The 24513-nt window shown below is 37.5% G+C and overlaps 1 protein-coding gene and 1 pseudogene across 2 annotated transcripts; both read left to right on the plus strand.

Moving 5' to 3' along the window:
- Positions 1-2462, plus strand: LOC308655878 (olfactory receptor 2L13-like; annotated as a pseudogene). The gene is made up of 2 exons: positions 1-668; positions 2193-2462. The product of its transcript is annotated as an olfactory receptor 2L13-like (transcript).
- Positions 2463-13956: 11494 nt separating this feature from the next.
- On the plus strand, positions 13957-14895 carry LOC308655770 (olfactory receptor 2L13-like; the record flags this gene model as incomplete). Its single annotated transcript, XM_081306033.1, has 1 exon — positions 13957-14895. The coding sequence occupies one exon, from the start codon at positions 13957-13959 to the stop codon at positions 14893-14895; it is 939 nt and encodes a 312-aa protein (XP_081162159.1).
- Between the last annotated feature and the right edge of the window lie 9618 nt (positions 14896-24513).

Below are 24513 nucleotides of genomic sequence, written 5' to 3' on the forward strand. Positions count from 1 at the left end.
ATGGAGAAATGGAACCAAACTTCAAAGGATTTTATTTTGTTGGGGCTATTACCCCCAAACCAAACTGGCCTACTTCTCTTGCTCCTTATCATATTTGCATTTGTTCTTGCCTTGGTGGGGAACTCTGGAATAACTGTCCTCATCTTCTTGGACCCCCGGCTCCACACCCCCATATACTTTCTCCTCAGCCAGCTCTCCCTCATAGACCTGATGTACATCTCCACCACTGTCCCTAAGATGGCCATCACTTCCTATCTGGCCTCAATAGCATCTCCTTCCTGGGCTGTGGTGTGCAAATGTTCTTCTTTATAACCATTGCATGTTCTGAAGGCTTAATCCTGGCCTCCATGGCCTATGACTGCTTTGTGGCCATCTGCCACCCCCTCCACTATCCTGTCCACATGAGTAAAATAATGTGTTTGAAGATGATCATAGGAACCTGGATACTGGGCTCCATTCACTCTCTGGCATATACAACCTACGCCCTTCATCTTCCTTATTGCAAGTCTAGGGCCATCAATCATTTCTTATGTGAGTTCCCATCCATGATGCCTCTGGTCTGTATGGACACCTGGGACTATGAGTACATGCTCTTTGTGAGTGCAGTCCTGTTTCTCCTCCTTCCTTTTCTTGGCATCATGGCCTCCTATGGACGGGTCCTTTTTGCTGTCTTCCACATGCGCTCAAAAGAGGGAAGAAAAAAGGCCTTCACCACGTGCTCCACACATTTAACCGTGGTGATATTTTACTACACACCTTTTGTCTACACTTATCTCCAGCCCAAGAGTGTCCACTCACCCACAGAAGATAAGAACCTGGCTGTCTTCTACACCATCCTCACACCCATGCTCAATCCCATTGTCTACAGCCTGAGGAACAAGGAAGTCCTGGGGGCCATGGGAAGAGTGTGGGGGATGCTCTCCTCCAGGAGAAAATGATCATGGCTGTCCATGCTTCTCTGGATTGCCTCTTTTGACACAGACTGTAACTCTCTCAAGCACTGCTGACTTTATAGATGTATAATATGATCCACACATATAAGTAGATTTCTACTGAGATATTCATCAGTTAAAATTAATTAGATGATATATTGTTTATAATGTATAAATATAATAATTATTACATGTGTTAGAGAGAAAATGTTATTGTTAATGCTATGGCTAACAAATCAATCTTATATTGTACTATACAGTACACATTTCTTTTTTTCATATACTAATATTAATAAAATATTTGTTCTCATGTTGACAAGTATAATTTTTATATATTTGACATGAATTATTACTGTGCTTGAATACCTTATTTTCATTCTAAATTTGCACAGCCTTGTGGGAGTTTTAGAACCCATACCAACTTGCACTTAACGTATTTCAAATGTCCCAAGGTCATATTTCCCAGTGTCTACAGACAATAGGACCTCTGGTGACTTGCACTCTTCTTCTTTAGGAACTGATGTGCCTTATTGTTCTATGTTCCTTTATTTGGGATAAAGAATTGTACTCTGAACTCTTTTTAAAAAGCCACTTGTTTTCTTTTAATTTTAATTTAAATGCTTGTAGAAATAATGAACTTCAAGTGGCCCCTATGGTCCAACATTATTACATCTGTAATTATTCTCATTGCACATAATATGGAATAAACATTCTTTCTTTGATACTATACTTTTCTTTCATTGTCTTTTTAATTTTTTTTTTGATGCATTACTGGCATTGGTCCTTAACTTAAGTAGGAGATGTATCTTGGCTCTTATCACCAGTGGCTCCTCTGAGCAGCTCTTTGGGGTCTTCTTTCCTACCATCTGGGGAGTCAACACAGTGCACCTCTCTCAGGTGCATTGCTGTCCCCCCCCAGCCTCACAGGCAGCCTGTGTCTGCAGGTATCACTGTATCCCATCCTTTCTTATCTGTCTGCCTGTCAATTCCATAAGCCATCAGCCACATGCCCAGCTCTTTCCTAAAGGTAACTCTCCATCCCATGTCCTGTCCAATTTCCCCAAACCCGGGCTTATGAGCTGTCTTGAGGTCCCTTGACCTGGCAGTCCTAGAGTGAATCAGCACATCTAGCTGAGGTGTGACCAGGTGATAACTTTACTGACACCTGGTCTATGAGTATGTGATTTTTTTAGTGCAGTCCTGATTCTCCTCCTTCCTTTCCTTGGCTTCACTTTTTCCTATGGATGACTCATTTTTTCTGTCTTCCACATGCGCTCAAAAGAGGGGAGAAGAAAGGCCTTCACCACATGCTCCACACATTTAACTGTGGTGACATTTTACTATGCTCCTTTTGTCTACACTTATCTCCGTCCCAAGAAGGTCAGCTCACCAGAAGAAGATAAGAACCTGGCTGTCTTCTACACCATTCTCACGCCCATGATCAATCCCATCATCTATAGCCTGAGGAACGAGGAGGTGCTGGGGGCCATGAGGAGAGTGTGTGGGATGTTCTCCCCATGGAAGAAGTGAGCATGGCTGACCCTCTCCTAGGTATCGCTTATCTCCATGCCGACTGAGGCACCCGGGTGCAGCACTCACCAATAGAAATATAATGTGACTCTACATATGTAATTAGATTTCTAGTGACATGTTTAAAATCAAATTAAATATTGATTATTACATAGATTTATCTACATTAATAATTAATATTTATTTAGTTGAAAACAAAAATGTTAACATTAACAGGTTGATATTATATTATTTATATTATATAGAATACTCAATGTAATGTTAGTTCACATAATATTTTAATGTAGTAATATACTGATACTTAATATTATCATTAGTATGTTTGATATTATACTCTTGCTTTCCTTATATCGCTTGTTTTCATTCTACATTTTCCAACATTGTGTGACTTTTATGTTATATCCCATTAGAAGCTTGCACTGTGTACACTTCAAGTTTCCCAGAACCACACGGGGCCAGAGTCTCCTGATATCCAGCACTTCTGGGTACCTAGTAGTCCTCTCCTTCGTGATCACATGTGGGTTGTTATTCTCACTGTGATTCTTGGTCTTGGAACAAAGAATTATACTCTGAACACTTTAAAATAAATATTTCACTCAGTATGTTAGGGAGACCTTGTTAAGGACATTATGTAGTATTGGACAACCTAAGGCAGTCAAGGTCCCTAAGCCACATGCTTGTTGTTTAAACAGAGAGGGGGAGATGTTGAGAGCCACAGCCAAAGGGGCCCCAGCAAACTTCCAGCTGCCAGGAAACTTCCAGCTGCTGGCTGATGATTGGCTCACAGCGGCCCCAGCAACATCTAGCTGATTGGCTCCTCTGCGGTGATGTTCATTGGGCTGTTTCCCTACCTTTCAGACTGCCAGCTGATGATTGGCTCACAGCAGCCCCAGCAACATCTAGCTGATTGGCTCCTCAGTCATTCAGAAGGGTATATGAAGTTGAAGAATCATATTTTACAAAGGGCATAAAACTCCAGGACACCAGTGAATGTTTGTGTGTTCCAAAGTTACATAGCCCCATGATTTTCCAGAATGTTGAAGAACCATAAATAGATGAATAGTAAATATGTAGACAAGTATTTTCCTGGATAGATAAAAACTAATTTTGAGAACATATCCTTTGAATTTTCTTTTGGAATGAAGTTGGGCTTATTCTGCTTTATTTAACAACTTCACTAGAGAATGTGTTTAGCTTTAATTTAATCTAGTTCTAGCCCTTCATTTAAAAGGAATGTCCACATGTTTGGTGAATGTAATACTGGAGTGTGTACCTTGGAAGTGGAACACAGAGGAGCTGGATGACTTATACACTCTGTGTCTGTGAAAATATTTATGAATATCTTGCACATGTAGCTGTAACACTTAGAATTCCCATGACTGACTAGATCAGAGCATTGATGTAATTATCATCATGTATATCCCTATGCTGTCAACCACACAGCTTGTACAATAACATAGTTGCCAAATTGTTTCTGAAAAGTGTACCAATTTAATTCTGAAAAAGAAATTGTAATGATTTCTAGTATACATATTACTATTACTTCTTAATATATTCTGGTGTTGTACCAAAGGATAAAACAAGCAAGGTGCAAAAGTTGAAAGCACAAAGCATCACAATTGACACATATTGGCTTTACAGACCAAACCTTGATAACACTTAACCCAAGTGCAAATCACAAATTTACCTGTATCATTTTCATGTGCCCTTTACCTTAAAAAAGCTGGTCAATGTTCCATACATTGGTAATTCTAACTATTGTCAATTACCTCATACAACCGAGAACATATTAAATTTCACATAAAATCAACAATAGTAGTTTCAAGGTAGTTAATTGGAATACCATGAAGCCATAGAAGGAAATTTAGCAAGAGGAAAACATCATTAAGATTACTGTTGAGTTGTGGCTCAACAGTAGAGAACTCGCCTAGCATGTGCTAGGAGCTAGGTTCCATCCTCAGGAACAATAAAAAATAAATAAATAAAGGTATTGTGTCCAACTACAACTAATATATATTTTAAAAAAGATTACAAATGGTGTTATGTAATCAACTTTAGCTATGGCTAAAGCAAACAAACTTAAAGCAAAAACCAAGTAAAGGAAAATCCAAGTGAGAAATGGAACATCACCTCCTTACTGTGAACTTGGGCTCTGGGGGCCTAGTCAGTCTCCAGCTTCACTTGCTATCAGAAGCTTCCTCCCAGGTGTCATGGGCTGCCCCTTCCATTACCTCACCTCCCTTCCCTTCCTGACAATGGATTTATCAATTAGCTCAAAATCACTTACTGTTTTCTGCGTTTAATGCCCAGGATTTCCACTACACAGAACTATTAAAAGTAGAGCTCTTGACCTCAAAGTCAACTTCAAGTCCATTTCTGAAGCAAAGTTCTCCCAGGTAATACATAAAAATAACAAATAAATAGTCTCATACCTTTTATGGCCTCAGCACACTTACTCACTCACTGCCTTGCTGAGCAGTGTGTCCTGAAGTCATCCACCAACAAAGTCATTTTTCTGAGGGAATTCTTTGAATATTTTTGAAATGAATATTTTTATCACTCCTCTCCTCTTCACACCATGGAGATCTCTGTGGAGACTAAGGAGCAGCCAGGGGTCAGCCTCCTGTGTGTTGAGGGTAATGATTTGCTTCTCTTGATGAGGGTGTCCCTGAGATGTGGACAACAGAGGCCACATCAGTAATGACACAAGAGGGCCTCAGTCAAGGGCTGCTGAGGTGTGGCAAGGAAGAAAGGTCTTCATTCAGATCGCCACAATGTTGCTCAATGCCTGGTAGTTTCTGAAATCTGTATTTCATGTGTTGTTATTCAATATATGCACAGTAATGGCACATAGTAATGTCTCTGAATATAATTATTTCTTTTCCATTTGCTTTATAATAGCAAAATTACAATAAAATGAGCCTAATAAAACCATGAGTAAAAATTTGAGTATCTCATATGTTGTATTTATTACCTAATTTTAGGTATTATGTATGGTCAAATTGTTTCTTTATTGTGAACATTACCATTAAATACTGAAGTTTTTTCCACTATGTAGGAATTGAAAGCTTTTTTTATTACAGCTTTTTGTAAAATATTCTGTAATTAAGGTTATATTGCATATCAGGTTTTATATGCCCACAATTTTTTTAGTTGTTGTTTATTTCTTTTTTCACTGACACATTTTAATTATATGTAATACTGTATTTTCATTCATATAATATAACAACATATTTTGGTCAGTGTTGTTCCCAGGTACCTCCCCTTTGTCTCCCATCCTCTGTCCCCTGAACCCCTCATGAGATAATTTTAATCTTCTGAAAAACACTTCTATTCATTCTTACACCTGAAAAATCTGTTGTTGGAGAATGATATTCTAATAAATAATGACTATAATTGACATTAAATACAATTCAAGCTATTATGTAAGGATTCCAAGAGAAATGCTGAAGCTTATTAGTCAGAAAATCTCAGGTGGCAGGATACAGTGTGCAGGCATACATGTCCTCACTGCTGTGGCCAGCTCTTGGGTAGAATGACCCAGTTATGCAGTGATCCATGCTAGCAATTCCCCTTTTATACAGACAACAACACACATGGGTTATTCTTCAACTTGACCTTTTTTGTCTTCACAGTTAAGGCTTTTTAAAATTTTGTGGTTGTTTTTTGGTTGTTGTTTGTTTGTTTGTAAAACCACTATGCCAATCTAAGTCTTTGACTGGAATGTTTAGACCATTTACATTCAGTATTATTATAGAGAGATGATTTGTGGGTTTTGCCATTTTCATTTATTTCTAACAATTAATTCAGATTTGTTTCTTCTTACAATTGCTATTCTTCTATTAGGATTGGACCCTAGGATGGCTCTGATGTCTCTATTTCATTTATTTGGAATCAAATATTTCAATATATAATTTTTTAATGCAGCCTTAATCACTGTGAATTGTTTTTGTTTCTTCTTGTCATGGAAAAGATTGATTTCTCCTCCAAGACTGATGGGTAGTTTTCCTGGGCATGAAATTCTTGTTGGGTACCTCTTTTCGTTCAGAATTTCTCCAATTCCCCTTGGTTTTTATTGCCTGGCCTGGAAAATCAGTTGATTAGCTTGCCTGTAAATGTGACATGTGCTTTTCTTTTTTGGATTTTAAAAGTATATCTTTATACTATTGGTTAGGCATTTTTATTTTAAAGAGGATTTTTTTAATCTTTCCTATTCAGGGTTCTAAATATATCTTGTATTCGAATTTCAATTTCATTCCAAAAGTTTGGAATTTATTTTTTGCTATTATTTTATTGAAAAGTTTGTGCACTCCTGTAGTTGTCTTGTTTTTCATAAGGATTCTCAAAAATTTTGTTTGTGTGCATTCCTTTTAGTTATGCATGATGGTAGAGTTTATTTTGACATAATTATAAAAGAACAAAATATAATTTCTTCTAATTCAGTCACCAGTACTTCCCTTACTTGTCCCCCTGTCCCATCCACTTATCTTTCTGCTACATAATTAAGGTCTTTAAAAATTGATGTCTTGTGGATGTACATGGTGTTAAGATTCACTGTGGTATATTTATACATGCATATTTTAATGTAATAAAATTAAAATCAATGATAGATTAAAAATCAGAAACTATGCTAGGACTTGGAGATTAAATAATATGCTTTTGAATGATAAATGGCTTGCAGAAAAAATCAGGGGAGAAATTAGAAAATACTGAAAAGTAAATGAGAATGGTGATACAATTTATTAAAATTTCTGAGAAAGTAAAAATACAGTTCTAAGAGGAAAATTCATGGCATTGAGTGCATACCTTAAAAGAATAGAAAGACACCAAATAAATAATCTAACTTTACATCTCTGGGACATAAAAAAAAGACCAAACCAACACCAAAAATCAGTAGAAAACAGGAAATAATTGAAAGGATAGACAAAAATCTATGAAATTAAGATAAATAACAACAACAACACAAAAGGTTGATGAAAGAGTTGATTTTTGATAGGAGAAATAAAATTGTTAAACTTTTAGTCAACCTAACTAACAATAAGAAGGAATGGCGCAATTGCAAAATCTAACATAAAAAGGAAATATCACCACAGACACTACTGAAATCTAGAGGATCATCAGAAACGATTTTGAAAACTTAAACTCTAAGAATTTGGAAAAACGAAGACATGGAAACATTCCTAGACACATATGACCTTCTTAAATTGAGCCAGAAAGAAACAGAAAACCTAAATAGACTAATATCAAACAATGAGATTGAAGCAGAGAACAAAAGCCTTTTAAAACGCAAACTGCTGGACTGCATGGGTTCCCACAGTAGTTCTACCAGACCTTAAAGTTAAAATGATCTAATCCTCCTCAAACTATTCCATAAATAGAAGGAGAGTAAACACTACCAGTTCATTCTATGGAGCCAGTATCACCCTGGCACCAAAACCAGACAAAGACACATCAAGAAAAGAAAACTTCAGAAGAATGTACTTAGTAGAGATACATGCAAAATCCCCCAATAAAATAAAATATGACCAAATCACATGTAAAAACACATTAAGTCCACCATGAACAAGTTTTACCCCAGTTATGCAGGTTTGGTTCTACACACCAATCAATAAGTGTAATCCACCACAGAAGTGGAATTAAAGAAAATTATTACATAATCACCTCAATAAATGCAGAAAAAGCATTCAACAAATCCAGTATTCATTAATGTTGAATATGTGGAAAAAACTTACCACAACAGTGAAAGGAATACATGATACTTACTTACCTCCACAGTTTAAAGGAAATGAATGAAAAACCCAATGCAAACATTGTACTGAATGGAAAAAAATAAGGATTTTCTCTAAAATCAGGAACATGGCAAGAATGGACTCTCTTACATCTACTATTCCACATGTGTCTTGAATCTATTTCAGGGGACATGCCATAAGACACGGCAACTGAGACTATACAAATAGGTAAGAAATAATTCATATTATCTATTTGCTGATGACATGATCTAGAAGACCCTTCAAACTCCACCAGAAGACTTCTAACACTGATAAATACATTTAGCAGAGTTGTCAGACACAAGAACAAAACGCATAAAAAATTGCTTTCCTATAGTGTGATAACAAATCTGGTGAGAAAGAAATCAGGAACACTTTCCTATACACAATAACTTCAAAAACAAATATTTTAGAATGAATTCAATGAGGAGGCTGAAGGATCTCTGCAATGAAAACTACAAACCCTAAAGAAAGAAATTCAAGAAGACATTGACAATGGAAAGACTGCCCTTGTCGGATCGGTAGAATTAATATGGTCAAAATGGCCATACTTCCAAACGCAATATACAGATTCAATGGAACCCAAAACAAAATAACAATGACATTTTCAAAGAAGAAGAGAAAATAGCCCTAAAACTCTTTTAGAAGAATATAAATCTCAGAGTACACAAAGCCATCCTTCACAAAAGGAGTGGTGCAGGAAGTGTCACAATATCAAATCTTCAATTATACTACAGAACTATACAAAAAACACATAATATTGGTCTCAAAACAGACATGAAGAACAGTTGAATAAAATAGAAGACACAGAGACAACTGACATACACAAAGTCATCAGATACTTGACAAAGTTCCCAAAAGCATTGGAGAAAGGCAGACTGTTTAACAAAAAGGGGCTGGGAAACCTGGATGTCCATTTGCAGAAGAATGGAACTATATCCCTACTCTGTACAAAAACCAAGTCAAAGTGCAATAAATATCAAAGAAATACACCAGAAACTTTGCAAAGATAGAATAAAACATTGGGTGAACACTCCAAAGCATCAGCACAGGTATTAACTTTCTTAACAAGAATGTTAAAGCTCAAGTAATAAAAGCAACAGTCAATCAGTGGGACAGCATCAAGATAAAAAGTTCTACACCATCAAAAAAAGAAAAAAATTATAAAGAGACAGCCTGCAAAAAGAGAGAAAATATTCACCAGCCCTTCTTCTAAAATCCAAAATATTTACCACAAAAAGCAAATAACCAAATGGATTAATGGGTAAAGAACCAAACAGACATTTCTCAAAAGTAGATATAGAATGGCCAACAAATACATGAAAAAGAAAGTTTCACATCCATAAGAATCTAGGAAATTGAAATTAAAACCACATTGAAAATTCATGTCACTCCAGTCAGAAAGGACATTATCAAGAATATAAGTAATAATAAATGCTGGTGAAGATATGGGGAAAATACACTCATGCATTGTTAATGGGACTGCAAATTAATGAAACTACTTTAAAAGCTGTGTGGAAGATCACCAAAAGTCTATAGGGACATCAATGATTATAGCAGGAAAATTTATGATGCCCATATTGTGAGAAAGGTGCCTCTCAAGAGATGAATAAATTGGGCTGGGGATGTGGCTCAAGCGGTAGCGCGCTCGCCTGGCATGCGTGTGGCCCGGGTTCGACCCTCAGCACCACATACAAACAAAGATGTTGTGTCCACCGAAAACTAAAAAATAAATATTAAAATATTCTCTCTCTCTCTCTCTTTAAAAAAGAGATGAATATATAAAGGAAATGTGCTATACATATACAATGGAGTTTTATTCAGCCATAAAGAAAAATGAAGTTATGGCATTTGACAGTAAACTGATGGAACAAGAAAACATATACTCTGTGGAAAAGACCCACTCAGAAAGTCAAAGGGTGAATATTTTCTTCATATATGATGAGAGCCAGGTCACAGTTAAGACCCACAGATGACATGAAATATACCCTTCCCTGGTGTACCAATCTGTAGTTTGCCAGGAAAGGAAGAGATCCTCACATCTGTCACTGCTACCCGTGCAACAGAGAGCAAACATCTGCATGCATACTTCCATGCTGTTCCCAGAATGTCCCTCCAATCAGTCTTGTTTAAAGAGTTGACAACTGTCAGGGTTGGTGGCACATGCCTGTCATTCCAGCAGCTTAGGAGGCTGAGGGATCAGGATCACAAGTTTAAAGCCAGCCTCAGCAATTTAGCAAGGCCCTGAGCAACTTAGTGAGATCCTGTCTCAAAATAAAACATAGAAAAAGGGCCGAGGATGTGGCACATTGTTTAAGCACCACTGAGTTCAACCTCTTGTACCAAAAAGAAAAACAAACAAAACAAAAACCAAAAAAAACATTGACAAGAGAGAAAAATGTTAAGGGATTTTTCCAGTTTGTTCCCCTAGTCAGTGTTGGAGCTGCCTGGTAGAAACCACTATGCTTCCAAATCCTCATTTTATTACAAAACCCCAAAGTCAACCTTTACTTTAGGAGAATTGCTTTCCTCATTCACATTTTCACAAATCAATTAATATCTTTCCTCATATAGAAAAATATATTTTGTCATTTAATTCAGCCACCACAGCCAATAATTTGCTTAAGAATCTGACTAGACTATAGAAGGTAATTGCTCTCACTACTATTGCTGATATCACCCAGCCGAACACTGCTTCTTGTTGATCCTCAGGTTTTAACTTACAAAACAGGAGGATCTAGTAGACATTACCTAATACCCCTATAGCTCCTCATCCTGTTCTGGAATGACTGAGCTCATCCCTCTTGAGACTAATTCTGGGCAGCAGGAGAGAGTGGCAGCTGAGTGGGTTGGCTGATTTATTCCACATTTCAACCAAGTTCACCGTGAAATTAGCAAAGTCAAGTGAAATGACCAAGTTTTCTCTCCCATGGGCTTGGACCCTGGGGATCCATTACAGGAAGGACATTTAAGGCTTGAAGGAGGGATGTTCTGTGCATCAGAGGCAGCAGTTTATCCTTCTGTCCCACTCTCCAGAAGTAAGTGTGGCATGTTTGAGTCTGTTTTACTGGAACAAGGGAAGAGAAGAGGGAGATTACTGAGCAAAGCAATAAGGAAGCAGCTCCCAAGGTGAGGAGCTCTGAGAGTTCAGCATAAGAGAATACTAGAGGTGGGAGCCATGGGCACTGAGTGTGTTCTGAGAACTCCCTCCTGGTACCTTTGGCTCCTCACATCAGGAGAGCTTGGTGAGATCCAGGCCAGCTGCTCAGTGTCAGAACCTATTTGCTTATCCTGGTAGAGTGTGAGCACAGCTTTGGGTTTAAATATTTAAAAGTATTCAATGGACTTTTAGTAGGGTACATTGTAATTAAAATGGCTCATCTTCTCTCAAAACCCAGTCTGAAGAATTTCACAAAATGTAAATCAAAATTAATTAATTGTGCTAAATTAATTTGAGTTAGCTTTAACCAAGAAATATTTTAGAATCGATATTTTCTTATCATTAGGAATCATTTATTTTGCACACAGAATAGGCCATGGTATGTCAAAATGCAAAATATAAGAGGGAGTTTAAATGTAAAATTATTTGATGTGAAACCGTTAAAATTTTAGAATGTACTGCTATCCAGGAGTGTGAACTTAATTGAGAGATTAATATCTCTGGGTCTACCTCTTCTGAATTTAAAATATAAAAGGAAGAGAGGAGAGTGAAACTTATTCAGAGTTCTATAAGCTAAACCCAAATCTCACTTAATACCATCTTCAAAGCTTTTACATGAGGTTATTGGAACTGAGTTAGCCTAGGCTCAGGCAAACAATTCACTTTTTAGTCCAGGGCTGACTGTAACATTTTTTCAGGGACCATTAATTTTCATTGTATTAATTAGTTTTGCTTTTTTGTAAGTTTTGGAAAATGAACTTATCCTGCTACACTTGCTGTAGTTGTATGTATTAGGTTCTGTCAGATCAAGGTTATATTTTTAAACTCTCGATATTTTATAACATGCCTTATAAAATAATCAAGGGAAACACTAATCTTTGAGACAGCTGGTAATCACAGAGAAATATTCTCCATATTGTAATGTAACAAGAAGAGTGGTGTTTGAAGATATTCTAGGAAATAAAATAAGGTCCAATACCCCAAAAATATAGAAATTTTCTGGTCTTCAAAAGAATTATACCTTCATATCTAACTCCAAAGTTCCAGATTGCAAAATCTTCAATACAGATGAATGTGATCCTGAAGTCAATATACTCATGCATTGAATTGAAAATGCACGTGTTTTCAATTTAGGGAAAAAAAGATAATTAATACAGCAATTATCATCTATATTTTATGATACTCTGAACTCTCTGTAGCTGCTATTCTAAATGTAATCATAGGCCTCCTTATTAAATGACAAGATGAAAACTTGCAGTGCAGGACAGGGAGAACAAAAGAACTTCCTCTTTAAGGTCCATGTGCTCTGACCTAGTCGCAGATATGAAAATAGGCCTCATCTTATGGAGGACAGTGATAGTTATAGAAATTGTTTTGAATGTGTAGAAACAGTAAAGAGTTTACCAAATAGTTAAAAAATGATTGGAAATGTAAAGGAGTCACACAGGCTCAATTCCTACTCTGAGTACACATTGTAGCTTCAAAAATTTATCTTTTCATTGTTGAATTCTACTTTTCATACTTAGAAAATGAAGACATCAGTGTCTGTATTTACATAATTTGTCTGTATATGGATTAGGATAAATGAAGTAACATAAAAAAGTGTTCATACAAGCAATGACATCTCAAAGATTCCTATGTAAACAGAAAAAAAAGCCTCTGACTATGTGTTTCTGTTATCAAAACCCATGTTGGTATATCCATTACCACATAAAGTATGCTTGCTGCTGTGAAAAATAGAATAAAATCTTGCATATTACTATAACCTGTTATTTTTATCTTGTGTTTTTTTCCTTACTCAAGCACACATATAAAAAAGAAAAAATGAGTTTATAAGACTTCAGAAAATAGAAAACTCATTAGAGAGGAGACAATATCCAAAGGACATATTATAATAAGTATGGATATTATAGGTCACACTATATCTTCCCAGGACAAGAATAACGCTTTGGATGGTGACCCCCTTTTAGGGCCAGCAGAGCAGCTTCTGTTTAGGAGGTGAGCAGCACAGCTCTGGGAGAAGACCCTGGGTTACTCAGCTGCAGGAGTGCCAGTGGGGAGGGGAGAGCAGGCACTAAAGGTGTGGAGGAGGCGAGGTCACTGAGGATGCAGACTCAAGCACACAGGGCACTTCTGTGCCCCACAGGCCATGTCTGTGGTGAACCTGATGCTGAGTTGGGGAGCTGGGAAAGCAGGATCCTGGCTTCCTCCAGAGCTGAGGCTAGTGTATAGTCCTAGGAATGCTCCTACTGGGAGTCGTCAGGCAGGAAGGCTCCAGTGAATTCAACCGTCCTTGCTGTGCATCGTATTAAACTTTGTATTTCATGAGCATGTATGTGCCTATGACTTGCTGAAATGGTTATCAGAGAGAACTGGGGAAGGAAAATTCAATTCAGGTCTCAAAATAAATTTAAGAAAAGGTACAGGTTGAAATTAAAATAATTAATTTTAAATAAACACTAATAAAGGCAATTTATTCTTTTTTCCCTTTACTGTTTCATTTCATCTTAAATGCTCAATTTTCATTTTTTATTTCTTTTCAAGGAATTTGAGAAAATAGGTTTTTATGGATAATTGGAACCATACTTCAAATGACTTTATTTTGTTGGGGTTGTTTCTCCCGAATCAGAAAGGCCTATTTCTCTTGCTCCTGATCATCTCTGTGTTTGTTCTCGCCTGTTTGGGGAACTCAGGGATGACTGCCCTCATCTTCTTGGACCCACGGCTCCACACCCCCATGTACTTTCTCCTCAGCCAGCTTTCCCTCATGGACCTGATGTACATCTCCTCCACTGTCCCCAAGATGGCCATCAACTTCCTCTCTGGCCAGAGGAGCATCTCTTTCCTGGGCTGTGGTGTGCAAATGTTCTTCTTTGTCACCATGGCAAGTTCTGAAGGCTTACTCCTGGCCTCCATGGCCTATGACCGCTTTGTGGCCATCTGTCACCCCCTGCATTATCACATATATATGAGCAAAAGAATGTGTGTGAAAATGATCCTTGGGTGCTGGACACTAGGTTCCCTCAATGGCCTAGTACACACTGTGTATGCTCTTCATCTTCCATACTGCAGGTCCAGGACCATCAGTCACTTCTACTGTGACATCCCAGCCATGATGCCTCTGGTCTGTACGGACACCTGGATCTATGAGTACATGGTTATTTTTAGTGCACTCTTAGTTCTCTTCCTTCCTTTCCTTGGCACCACAGCATCGTATGGACGAGTCATTTTTGCTATCTTCCACATGAGGTCAAAGGAAGGAAGAAGAAAGGCCTTCACCACGTGCTCAACACATTTAACTGTGGTGATATTTTACTATGCTCCTTTTGCCTACACTTATCTTCGGCCCAAGAGTCTTCGCTCACCTGAAGAGGATAAGAATCTAGCTGTCTTCTACACCATCCTAACCCCCATGCTCAATCCCATTGTCTACAGTCTGAGAAACAAGGAGGTGCTGGGAGCCATAAGAAGAGTGTGTGGGATGTTCTCCTCTAAGAAGAAATGAGCATGGCCATCCCTGCTCCTCTGTATGGCTTCTCTCCATTCAGACTGGAACTCTCTGGAGCACTGCTGACGTATAGATGTATGTTATTCCACAATTCCACATATGTAATTAGATTTCTAGTAACATGTTTAAATGTGATACTAAATTATATATTATTATATATAATTAATAATTAATAAATTTAATTGAAAACTCAATGATAACATTGACAATGTTGATATTATCCTATTATATGTAATATACAATATGCTATTTGTTCCCATAATATTTTAAAGTAATAATAAACTGATATTGAAATATTATTTCTGTTTGACATTATACCCTTGCTGTGTTTGTATCCTGTGTTTTTATTTTATGTTTTCCAGCAGTGCATGTTATATCCTGTTAGCAGCTTGCACTGTGTACATTTCAAGTTTCCCACAACAACATGGGGCCTGGGTCTCCAAATATCCAGCACTTCTGGGTGGCTAGTAGTCCTCTCCTTCAGGATCACCTATGGCTTATTATTCTCTCTAAAGTTTCTGGTCTTGGGACAAGGAATTATACTCTTAAAACAACTATTTCACCTGGATGTGGTGCCGAAAATCACAACTTCGGAGGTTGAGGCAGGAGGATTGCACATTGAAAGGCAGCCTAATCAACTTAGCATGGCTTTGAGAATCTTATGCAGACATGTCTCAAAATAGAAATTAAAAAATAAATTAAATGGTCTGGGATGTAGCTTAATGGTTTAGTACCCTGGGTTTAATCCCCTGTACCAATGTGGAAAAAAGTCAAAAACAATAACAACAACAAGTTGTATTCTTCTAACATTTAGTTTTAACTTTTGTAGAGATATTGAAATCCAAATGGCTCCTAGGAAGCATAATTATTCACATCTGTAATCTTTCTCCAGGCACATAATACATAAAGAAGCTCTTTCTGCTACAGGTACTAAGGCCACAGTTTTTCTCTCTTTGCCTTTTTCATACTCTGTGATTGTGTACTTGCCATGTTCCTTGCTATTACTAAAAATTTATCCTTGACATTTGTTATCAGTGGCTCATCTGAGCTGGACATGGGGTCTCTGATTCCCTAAAATCTAAGTAATTCCTGGGCCTCCAACAGGGCACACTAGTGTCAACATCAAACATCTCCTTTGCAGCCTTGTATCACTGTATCCCATTCTTCCTGTTTGCCTGGTCAGTTCCATGAGCCATCAACCATATGCCCAACTCCTTCCTGGAGTAACTCTCCATCCCATATGCTGTCCACATCCCCCAAACCTGTGCTTATGGGTTGTGTTGAGGTGCCTTGACCTGAAAGTCCTGGAGTGAGGTTTGACCAGGTGACATCTTATAATAATGCTGCCTCATGCCTGTTCTGGCACTGTTCTTGGTGTGTACACATCCAACCTGCTTCTTTTGTGTCTGAAGATTTAATGGGCAACCAGACATCTTTCAGAATGTTCTTTTTTTGTCTCAATGGAGATTAATTTATTTCTTTCCCCTTGAATTAAGAACCCCATGTGCTACAATTAGATTGTAAATATCAGTTTAACTGTGGCTAGGAAGTTCTTTAGAAACTAATGGGAGTAACTACAGGGCTTGAGGAGAATTAAAACAGTATTTTAATATTTGGCTGAAAAGTGAGATTGTTTCATGATTGTTTAGGGTTCTGAAAAAGGAATAGAAGAACTCAGGCTAAGGCACAAATATCACACCGGTATCCAACTTATGAGACATTTATACATCTTTGTCCACTAAAATAACTTAAGTACTCAATATTCAGATACTTATCATCTACTCTTTAACATAAGTTTTTTTTCTCCTGTAGATTTAAAGGCAAGAAAAAATGCTCATTAGCATTTAGGTGGATAAAAAAAAGTTAATTGTTGCTACATTCCATTTTATCTTTTTTTAATAAAATTGGAAATTTTATAATAATAAAGAGATCAATTCACCATGAAGACATACAGTTGTAAAGTTAAAAACATCTAATGACAGTATCAGATACAAAAGCAAAATTGGACAAAACAAAAGGAAGAAATACACAATTCAATAATAGTGGGAGACCTAATAACTCACATTCAATAATGTGCAAGGCAACTATTCAGAAGATCAATAAGGAAATTTAGTACTTCAATAACTTTTCCAAAATGCCCTGGTCCCAGTGTATGAGAACTAGTCCCAAGTTACTATGAGACCAAATGCTTAACTACATATGTGATGAAAAAGATAAGAAAATACTCATTTCTTTCTCCTCATATCAAACTTTCCTAATTAATATATTAAAGACCAGTACATACAGTAAGCATTAAAAATAACTTGAATAGATACAATGTGCTATAAATTTTTCATCTAACAGTTGCAAGGGGAAAATGAATGAAAGGAAATACAAAATAATGGCTGCAGGTTAGCAATTGGGTTAAAAATGTGGCCACAATTATGCATGTAGAGTAGAGAACCAGGATGCTGAGAGGAAGATGATTTGATAAGTATCCCTGAGATGCATCATTGCACAACAATGACTATATGGAGTAGATGCTAATAAAGAACCTAGCAGATTGCAGAAATCTGAGTAATGCCACAGGTTTCTACATTTCTTCTCTGAATGTCGGGGACTTGAGGGGAAGGAGAGCTTCTGGGTTTAGTTGCATGTCAGTGGGCTCTACTTTATAATTCACCTGATCCAGAGGACTTACTAGAAAAATATTTCAGAACTTCATTTCTGATGGCCTTGACATGTGCATGTTTACTGATAGCAAAAAGTTACTGTAATGAAAATTACATCATCTCTGCCCATCTTTGGAATGTCAGTGTGAAAACCAATAAAACACCAAAAAACTAGATATAGACAGATGAATCTCCAACAAAGGAATTTTATCTGGTAATAAAAACTAGGATTGACTTGCAGAATCTTGGTGAAAAGACAGTAAATTCTAGTATGTGGAGGAGCCATATACTAAAACTCTGTTTTAGTCAGTTTTGTTTTGCCATGACCAAAAGACCTGATGTCAAAACCACAGAAGAGGAAATTTTATTTGCAACCCATGGTTTCTGAGATCTGAGCCTATGTAGTCAACTTGATTGTTCTGACTCCAAGGTCAGGAAGCACATCATGGAGGAAGGGCATGGTAGAGGAAAGCTGCTGCCCTCATGGTGGGGTCAAGAAGGAGGGCAGGGGAGAAAGAGAGTGGGGGAGAGGGAGAGGGAGAGGAAGAGGGAAAGAGAGAGAGAGAGAGAGAGAGAGAGAGAGAGAGAGAGAGAGAGAGAGAGAGAGAGAATGAACACACTGCATTCATCAGGGCAATATATAAACTCAAAAGGCACACACAGAGAAACCTACCTGCTTCAGTAATGCTCTACTGCCTATAGTTACCACCTAGATAGTGGCCTAATACACTGATAAGGTCACACTTTTCCTAATCTAATCATTTCTGAAAATGATTAGATTTCACTCTGAAAATTCTTGCATTGTTTCAAATGTGATCTTTTCAGATATACTTCATATCAAAATCTTAAGAAGTTTGAAGTGGAATCTGCACAAGTCATTAAGAAAACTGGAAATCACTTAAAGATGGGTTCACCAGCTACTGTATAAATCCAATCTTATGGTCATGGTTGGCAGTTCCATAAAAAGGTGCTAAGAAAAAAAATAGTGCTGTAAAGACAGCAGGCAGTTTGCATGACCTACTGGGGCAATTCCTGAAGCAGTGACTTTATTGTTTTTCATCTGGCATCTCAGGTCAACCTTAAATGGGTGTTACAAGAGTTCAATTTGCTAGCTCAGTTTCAATGATGGCATTACTGATATTACAGGGAACAATGCTGACATTTTGCTTTCCAACAAATAAAGTTCAGAGAGATGCATGAGTTTCCCAAGGCCATAGAGTGTCAGAGAACAGTGGACCAGGCTCCTCTTCCCTCCAACATTCACTGCATGGAATGAGAACAGGGCCTGTACACAGAACCTCTGCTGAATTCAGTATCTTTTTGTGCTTTTTATCTTCAGTTGCCTGATAAGTACAGAGGTCTGTGATAGCCTCATGCCTGTGTCATGCTTGGTGGCACCTGACAAGAACAGCAGAGATTGTACCTTAGTGCATCTAAGTTGTGATTGTACCTTAGTGCATTCAAGGTAGGAAACATGTAAGCAATGTGAATCTATTCTTGCAGATGCAGTGCCTGGTGAGGGCTGCATCCTGATTAAACATGGTGCCTTTGTTCTATGTCCTCACGTGGTGGAGGGTGAGAAAGCTCACTAGGAGCTAATTTTCAATGGCCCTGATTCCATTTGTGAGTCCCTATGCTCATGACCTTATACTCACCTCACACAGGTTCTACTTTTTAGAATCATCAATGCAGGGTGAGGATCTTGGTATATGCATTGGGAGGGGAGAGATATTCCCACCATAGCACATTCTCATCAATCTCCATATCTTGGCACTGCCCTTTCCTTCCTACTCCCTAGTTCTTTCTTTCTCAGTGCTGCATTGGCACACAAGACATGTTCACAAACACAGTGTCCCACACCCAGAAAAGCCCTGTGAGAGCTGTGCTGTGCTATGTGGGCTTTTCATCATATTATCTCTGAGCATGCATGAAAGCTGAGGGGCTGAGCTGGTGACAGGATTAGCACAGAGTTCAGCTCAGCAGCAGGACTCACACATGTGCTCTATGTACAGGCCTGTACACAGTAATATTAGCTTGTTCTTCCCACATTTGCAAACAGTCTTCTTGGAGCAGCTCATGGTTTCTCTGTAGCCAAGGGAGCCACAGGTGTAAGGAAAATAAAAGGAGAAAGAAGCACAGTACACAGGCAAAAGCAAAGCTGCTCACCTGAGCTGGTAGCTTTATTTATAACAATAGGTTATATTGGTATCATTAATACATATTGTTCCTTGTATTACTAGACATGTTACAGACTTAGCAACATTATGCAGCTTATTCCTCAGTTACAATATGCAATGTTAGGAGCTTTGTGTAGCTCTCAGGAAATTCCATTGTATAAAGTTACTGTTATGTGCAAGTTTAGGCTCAGTGAAACATTGCAGCTGTCTAACAAGTGTTCATTTATTCCCAAGAGTTGTGAGCCTGAGATCAAGGAAGAGGCTGATAAGACTCTAACATAGAGCATCCTCATGAAGGCCATTGCCATAGCAGTCAGGTATCCTGTATCTTTGCATAGAAGTTTCCCCTCAAAGGCACTCTGTGTCTTTGCACAGAAACTCCCTAGCCACCAAGCATGCCACAGGAATGAAGCTATCACAGACCTCTATACTCATCAAGCAACTGAAGATCAAAACCACAAAGAGAAGCAATTTCACATTCACTAAGGAAAGTTTCATCCAAAAATAAAAGAAAATATGTTTGGATAAGAAGGTATAAAACTTGAAGCTTTGCAGGGTTTTGTGGCAATTTGAAATGGTGATGCCACTGTGGAAAACAATAGAGTGACTCCTCAAAAAATAAATAGCCTTGAATTAATAAATGATCCAGCATTTCCACCTTTGGGTATTCACACAAAGAAACCAAAGGAAATGCTAAAACAACTCTCTGTGTGCCCTGCCCATCTGGAGGTGAATGATAAACAAAACGTGGTACATATACACAATGTAAAACTCACTAGGATTACAACAAAGTAAATATAGACATAGACCACAATAAGAATAAACACTGAAAACATTATTCTTAGTGAAAGAAACTAGTCATGAAAAAGAGTAGTTAAATTAAGAGAGACAGGAATTGGAGTGGTAGATACCTGGGGCTAAGGGAAGGGGAGATAAATTTTTCCTGAGTTTTAGTTTGAACTGATTAAAAAGTCTGAAGATGCATGGCAGTGCTGGTTGTACATCAGTGTGAATGCTCTTAAAGCACAAAATTATACACTTAAAAATATTAAAATGATTTACATTATCTTATTTATTATTACCCTAATATAAAAGCCAAGACTTTTAAATAAACTTAAATTATTCCAAATTCGGATTCTAAAATGTATTTTAAGATTATTAAAGTAGAATTCTGAGTCTTTATGAAGCAGTTGATATTTAATTATGGTATGAACTTTCATAATTTGCAAAAGAAAAAAATTGAGGAGAGTAAATTATTTCTTTAAATGTCATCTCTAATCAACTCAATACAATCATGTTAAACTGATAACATCATATATCATGATGCATAATTTAGTTATTATCAAGTAAAAAGTATACTACTTGAAATTTCTTTTAAGAGAGAGTGAGAGAGGAGAGAGAGAGAGAGAGCGAGAGAGAGAGAATTTTTAATATTTATTTTTTAGTTCTCGGCGGACACAACATCTTTGTTGGTATGTGGTGCTGAGGATCGAACCCGGTTCGCACGCATGCCAGGCGAGCGAGCTACAGCTTGAGCCAAATCCCCAGCCCTACTATTTGAAATTAACTAACACTACAACAATTTCTGTATTTTATATTGTATTAATTTAATTATATACTATCAATTACTCACCTACCATGAGATGGCCAAAATTATCCTGATTTAAAATTTTGAAAAAAGAGGAGATAATGAATGACACATAAATATGATATTTTTATTGTGTGTCATAACATCTAACACAGTATCTATTTTATTACCCATGTTTTAATGTGCTAACTTTAACAACACCTATCATAAAATATTGTTAATAAAATAGACCTCACATGGAAGCAGCCTTAACCATTGTGATTTTGTTTCAATAATGTTAGGACATTTATTTTTCATCACATAAAAATGAATCAAATTGAGGTAATTTATCCATTTTAATTTTTATCCATTGAAGTAACTTGCTTGAATTCCATGTTACAATAGTTTCACTTCCTTTGATTTTCACTCCCTTTGATTCCTGAGGCCATCACAGAGGAAGAAGTAGCTGGTGTAGAAGAGGCATCATCTGTTGCCTCTGGGGATGAATGGGATGAGGGGGCAGCCTGTTTGTTGTCTCATAGGTCTTGGTAAGGTTGGGTGGAGTGGGTTGTTTTTATCTTTGGGAAATTTTCATCTTTGTTGAGGTCCGACTCTGAGTCTGTGTCAGGGAACTGGGCTTGGGCATAGACTTGGATATTGCCTTCTGCATGTGGAATATGTCCCTCCAGCCATTTAAAGCAGCTTGGGTCACCCACATGAGCTCTTCTATATTGAATAGAGGTGTAAGGTGGTGTGTTCTTTTCTCCCTCACTGGGGAAAAACTGGTTCCTTTTCTGTATTTTCTTTGTCAGTTTTTTTTTTTTCTGTTTAGCTGCCTTTTCAGGGGGTCTTAGAGGCTGCTATGGTTTGATCCAACATCAGCTTGGACTGTCCATCTAGACAGGCTCTGAACCAAGAGGGATGTTTCTGTAGTACCTCTTGCCAGCAATCAATATAAGGGAACTGTTTTGGGTGTCCAGGTGTTCCAACAACTATTAAAAAGACCTCAGCAATGACTCTCTCATTTAAAGATTCTTCTGATGTCCAGATCACATCTAAGTTGGGTCATTCCAGTTCACAGAGAGTATGCAACCTTTGTGGAGTGAGTTTCACCCCATAGTCTCCCTTAAAACTCTTAGGTAAGTTTCTAAACATACATTTCAAGGTGTTCAAGGAACGAAGTTTACTTTGTGTCCCTCCCATGTTACACCCTTCATCTGTGTCACACACTTATGAAAATACTTGCTTTGTCTGTCTTCGCCCATTCCCATCATGGAAATTTAGGGTCCTTTTATCTTTGCAGTTCGGTATGAACCCCTGGCCCTAATACCCACTTCATCCACTTTAATACCCATCATACCCATATTACCCACCTTAATATGGAGCAGCTACCATCTCTACCAACTGAAAAATATCCTGAACTTTACCTCAGGTTGTTTGATTTTTACTTTGGTTTGAAGAGTATGATTAAATTTCCTACCACCACATTTTTCTTTAACAAATTGTTTACATGCTTATAAGGCTAATCCAGCTTAGAGAAAAATGGAAAGGGAAGATTCAGAAGAGATGATCTACTTGCAGAAAATGATGGTGCACCTAGGATGGGGCAGGGCCACTTCTTGCACTGTCAGTGGTGAAAAGGCTTAGCATGTGGGTCCAGAGAGAAGGAGGCTGATACAGTTAATTTCAGGAGATTTGAACACTGACTGTATTTTCTCACTAAATCCATTTATTTCAAAGTTAAGTCAAGGAAACATGGAAGAGTATTGGATTTTGCAAAAGACATGTTTGACTAGATTTTAGAGAATAAGAATGTTTTGTGACATGCCAAATAACCAATATGATATTTGTGTTCTTAAATTCAAACTAAGATTTGTCATTATGGCTTGCACACTTCTGCAGCCATGTTTCATTGCTCTAGGTCAACTGTGAAGCCTGGGAACAGGCTGAGGATAGGCTGGGCTGGAGTTCTGCAGGAAGATGCAGTAGGCACCCCTCTGCACAAGGAGGAGGCAGGAGGTATTTGTAAAAGATTAGTAATAATAATAATAATAATAATAGATTTATTTATTTATTTAGAACATATGCACTCCTAAAATTTGAAATAATGAAACTCACTTGTTAAAGTTTTGTAATTCATTATATTTCCATAATATGATTTACTAGTATTTATTGAATACAATCTCATTAAATAATTCGGTCATCTCATTATATAATAAAATACTCCAGATCAAAGTTAAGCACCAAAAACAACATGAATGCACAACTCACAGTTTTACCAGTCTCTGGATTCAATCAGATAGTAAGAGATCCTCACATCTAGTAAGACACTCAATAAGATAGTAAGAGATTACCATCCCTGCAAAAAAAATACTCTGCAAACATTGGGCATGCATACTTCAAATTAGTTCTCATAATGTTCTTCCAATTAGACTTATTTTAATGATTTTTTCCAATGAACTAATATTTTAAGTGTTTAATCCCAAGTCAGTGGTCTAGTCAGTGGTGGACTTGGTAGGATAGATTGATTTAATCTGAATTTAAATGTTATTTTTTCACATTTTGTCTAAATCAAATTTTTATGTTAGTAAAATTTTTGACTGGTTTATCACAAAACCATCATCTACCTCTGCTCCAAAAGAAGAATGTATGTGTCAGAGCATAATTTATCTTAGTCACATTAGATCCAATAATTTCCTCTGGAAACTGACCAGATTGGAGAGGGTAATTGCTCCTGCAACTAATGTAGCTATTCTCCAGCAGAAGACTCATATGTGATTCCTACATCTGGTTGATCCTTAGGTCTCTAAATAAGAAAAACAAGGAGATTCAATAACCATTACCTAACACCCTTTACAGCTCTCCATCCTGTTCTGGAATAGCTTGTTCCTCCCTCTTGAGACTAACCTTGGGCAGTCTCAAAGCTGAAGAGCTGAGTGGATTGGTGGATTTGCTCGAAGTTTGAACTGAGTTCATTTCCAAGTCAGCAAAGTCAGGTGAAATGGCCAGGCTCCTCTCCCTGTGGACTTGGACACTGGGGATCAATTAGAGGCAAAAGGAGAACATGTGAGGCTTCCTGGAGGAAGGTCCTGCACACCAGCTGCAGCAGCTCATCCTTCTGTCCTCCTTGTAGAACCTGAGTAAGTAAGGAATGTTTTACTGTTTCCACTTGAACAAGGTAACAGCAAAGGAAGATGTATGGACAAAGCTATAACATAGG

Source organism: Spermophilus citellus (assembly GCF_964194105.1).
Source record: "Spermophilus citellus genome assembly, chromosome: 1".
NCBI classification, from domain to species: domain Eukaryota; kingdom Metazoa; phylum Chordata; class Mammalia; order Rodentia; family Sciuridae; genus Spermophilus; species Spermophilus citellus.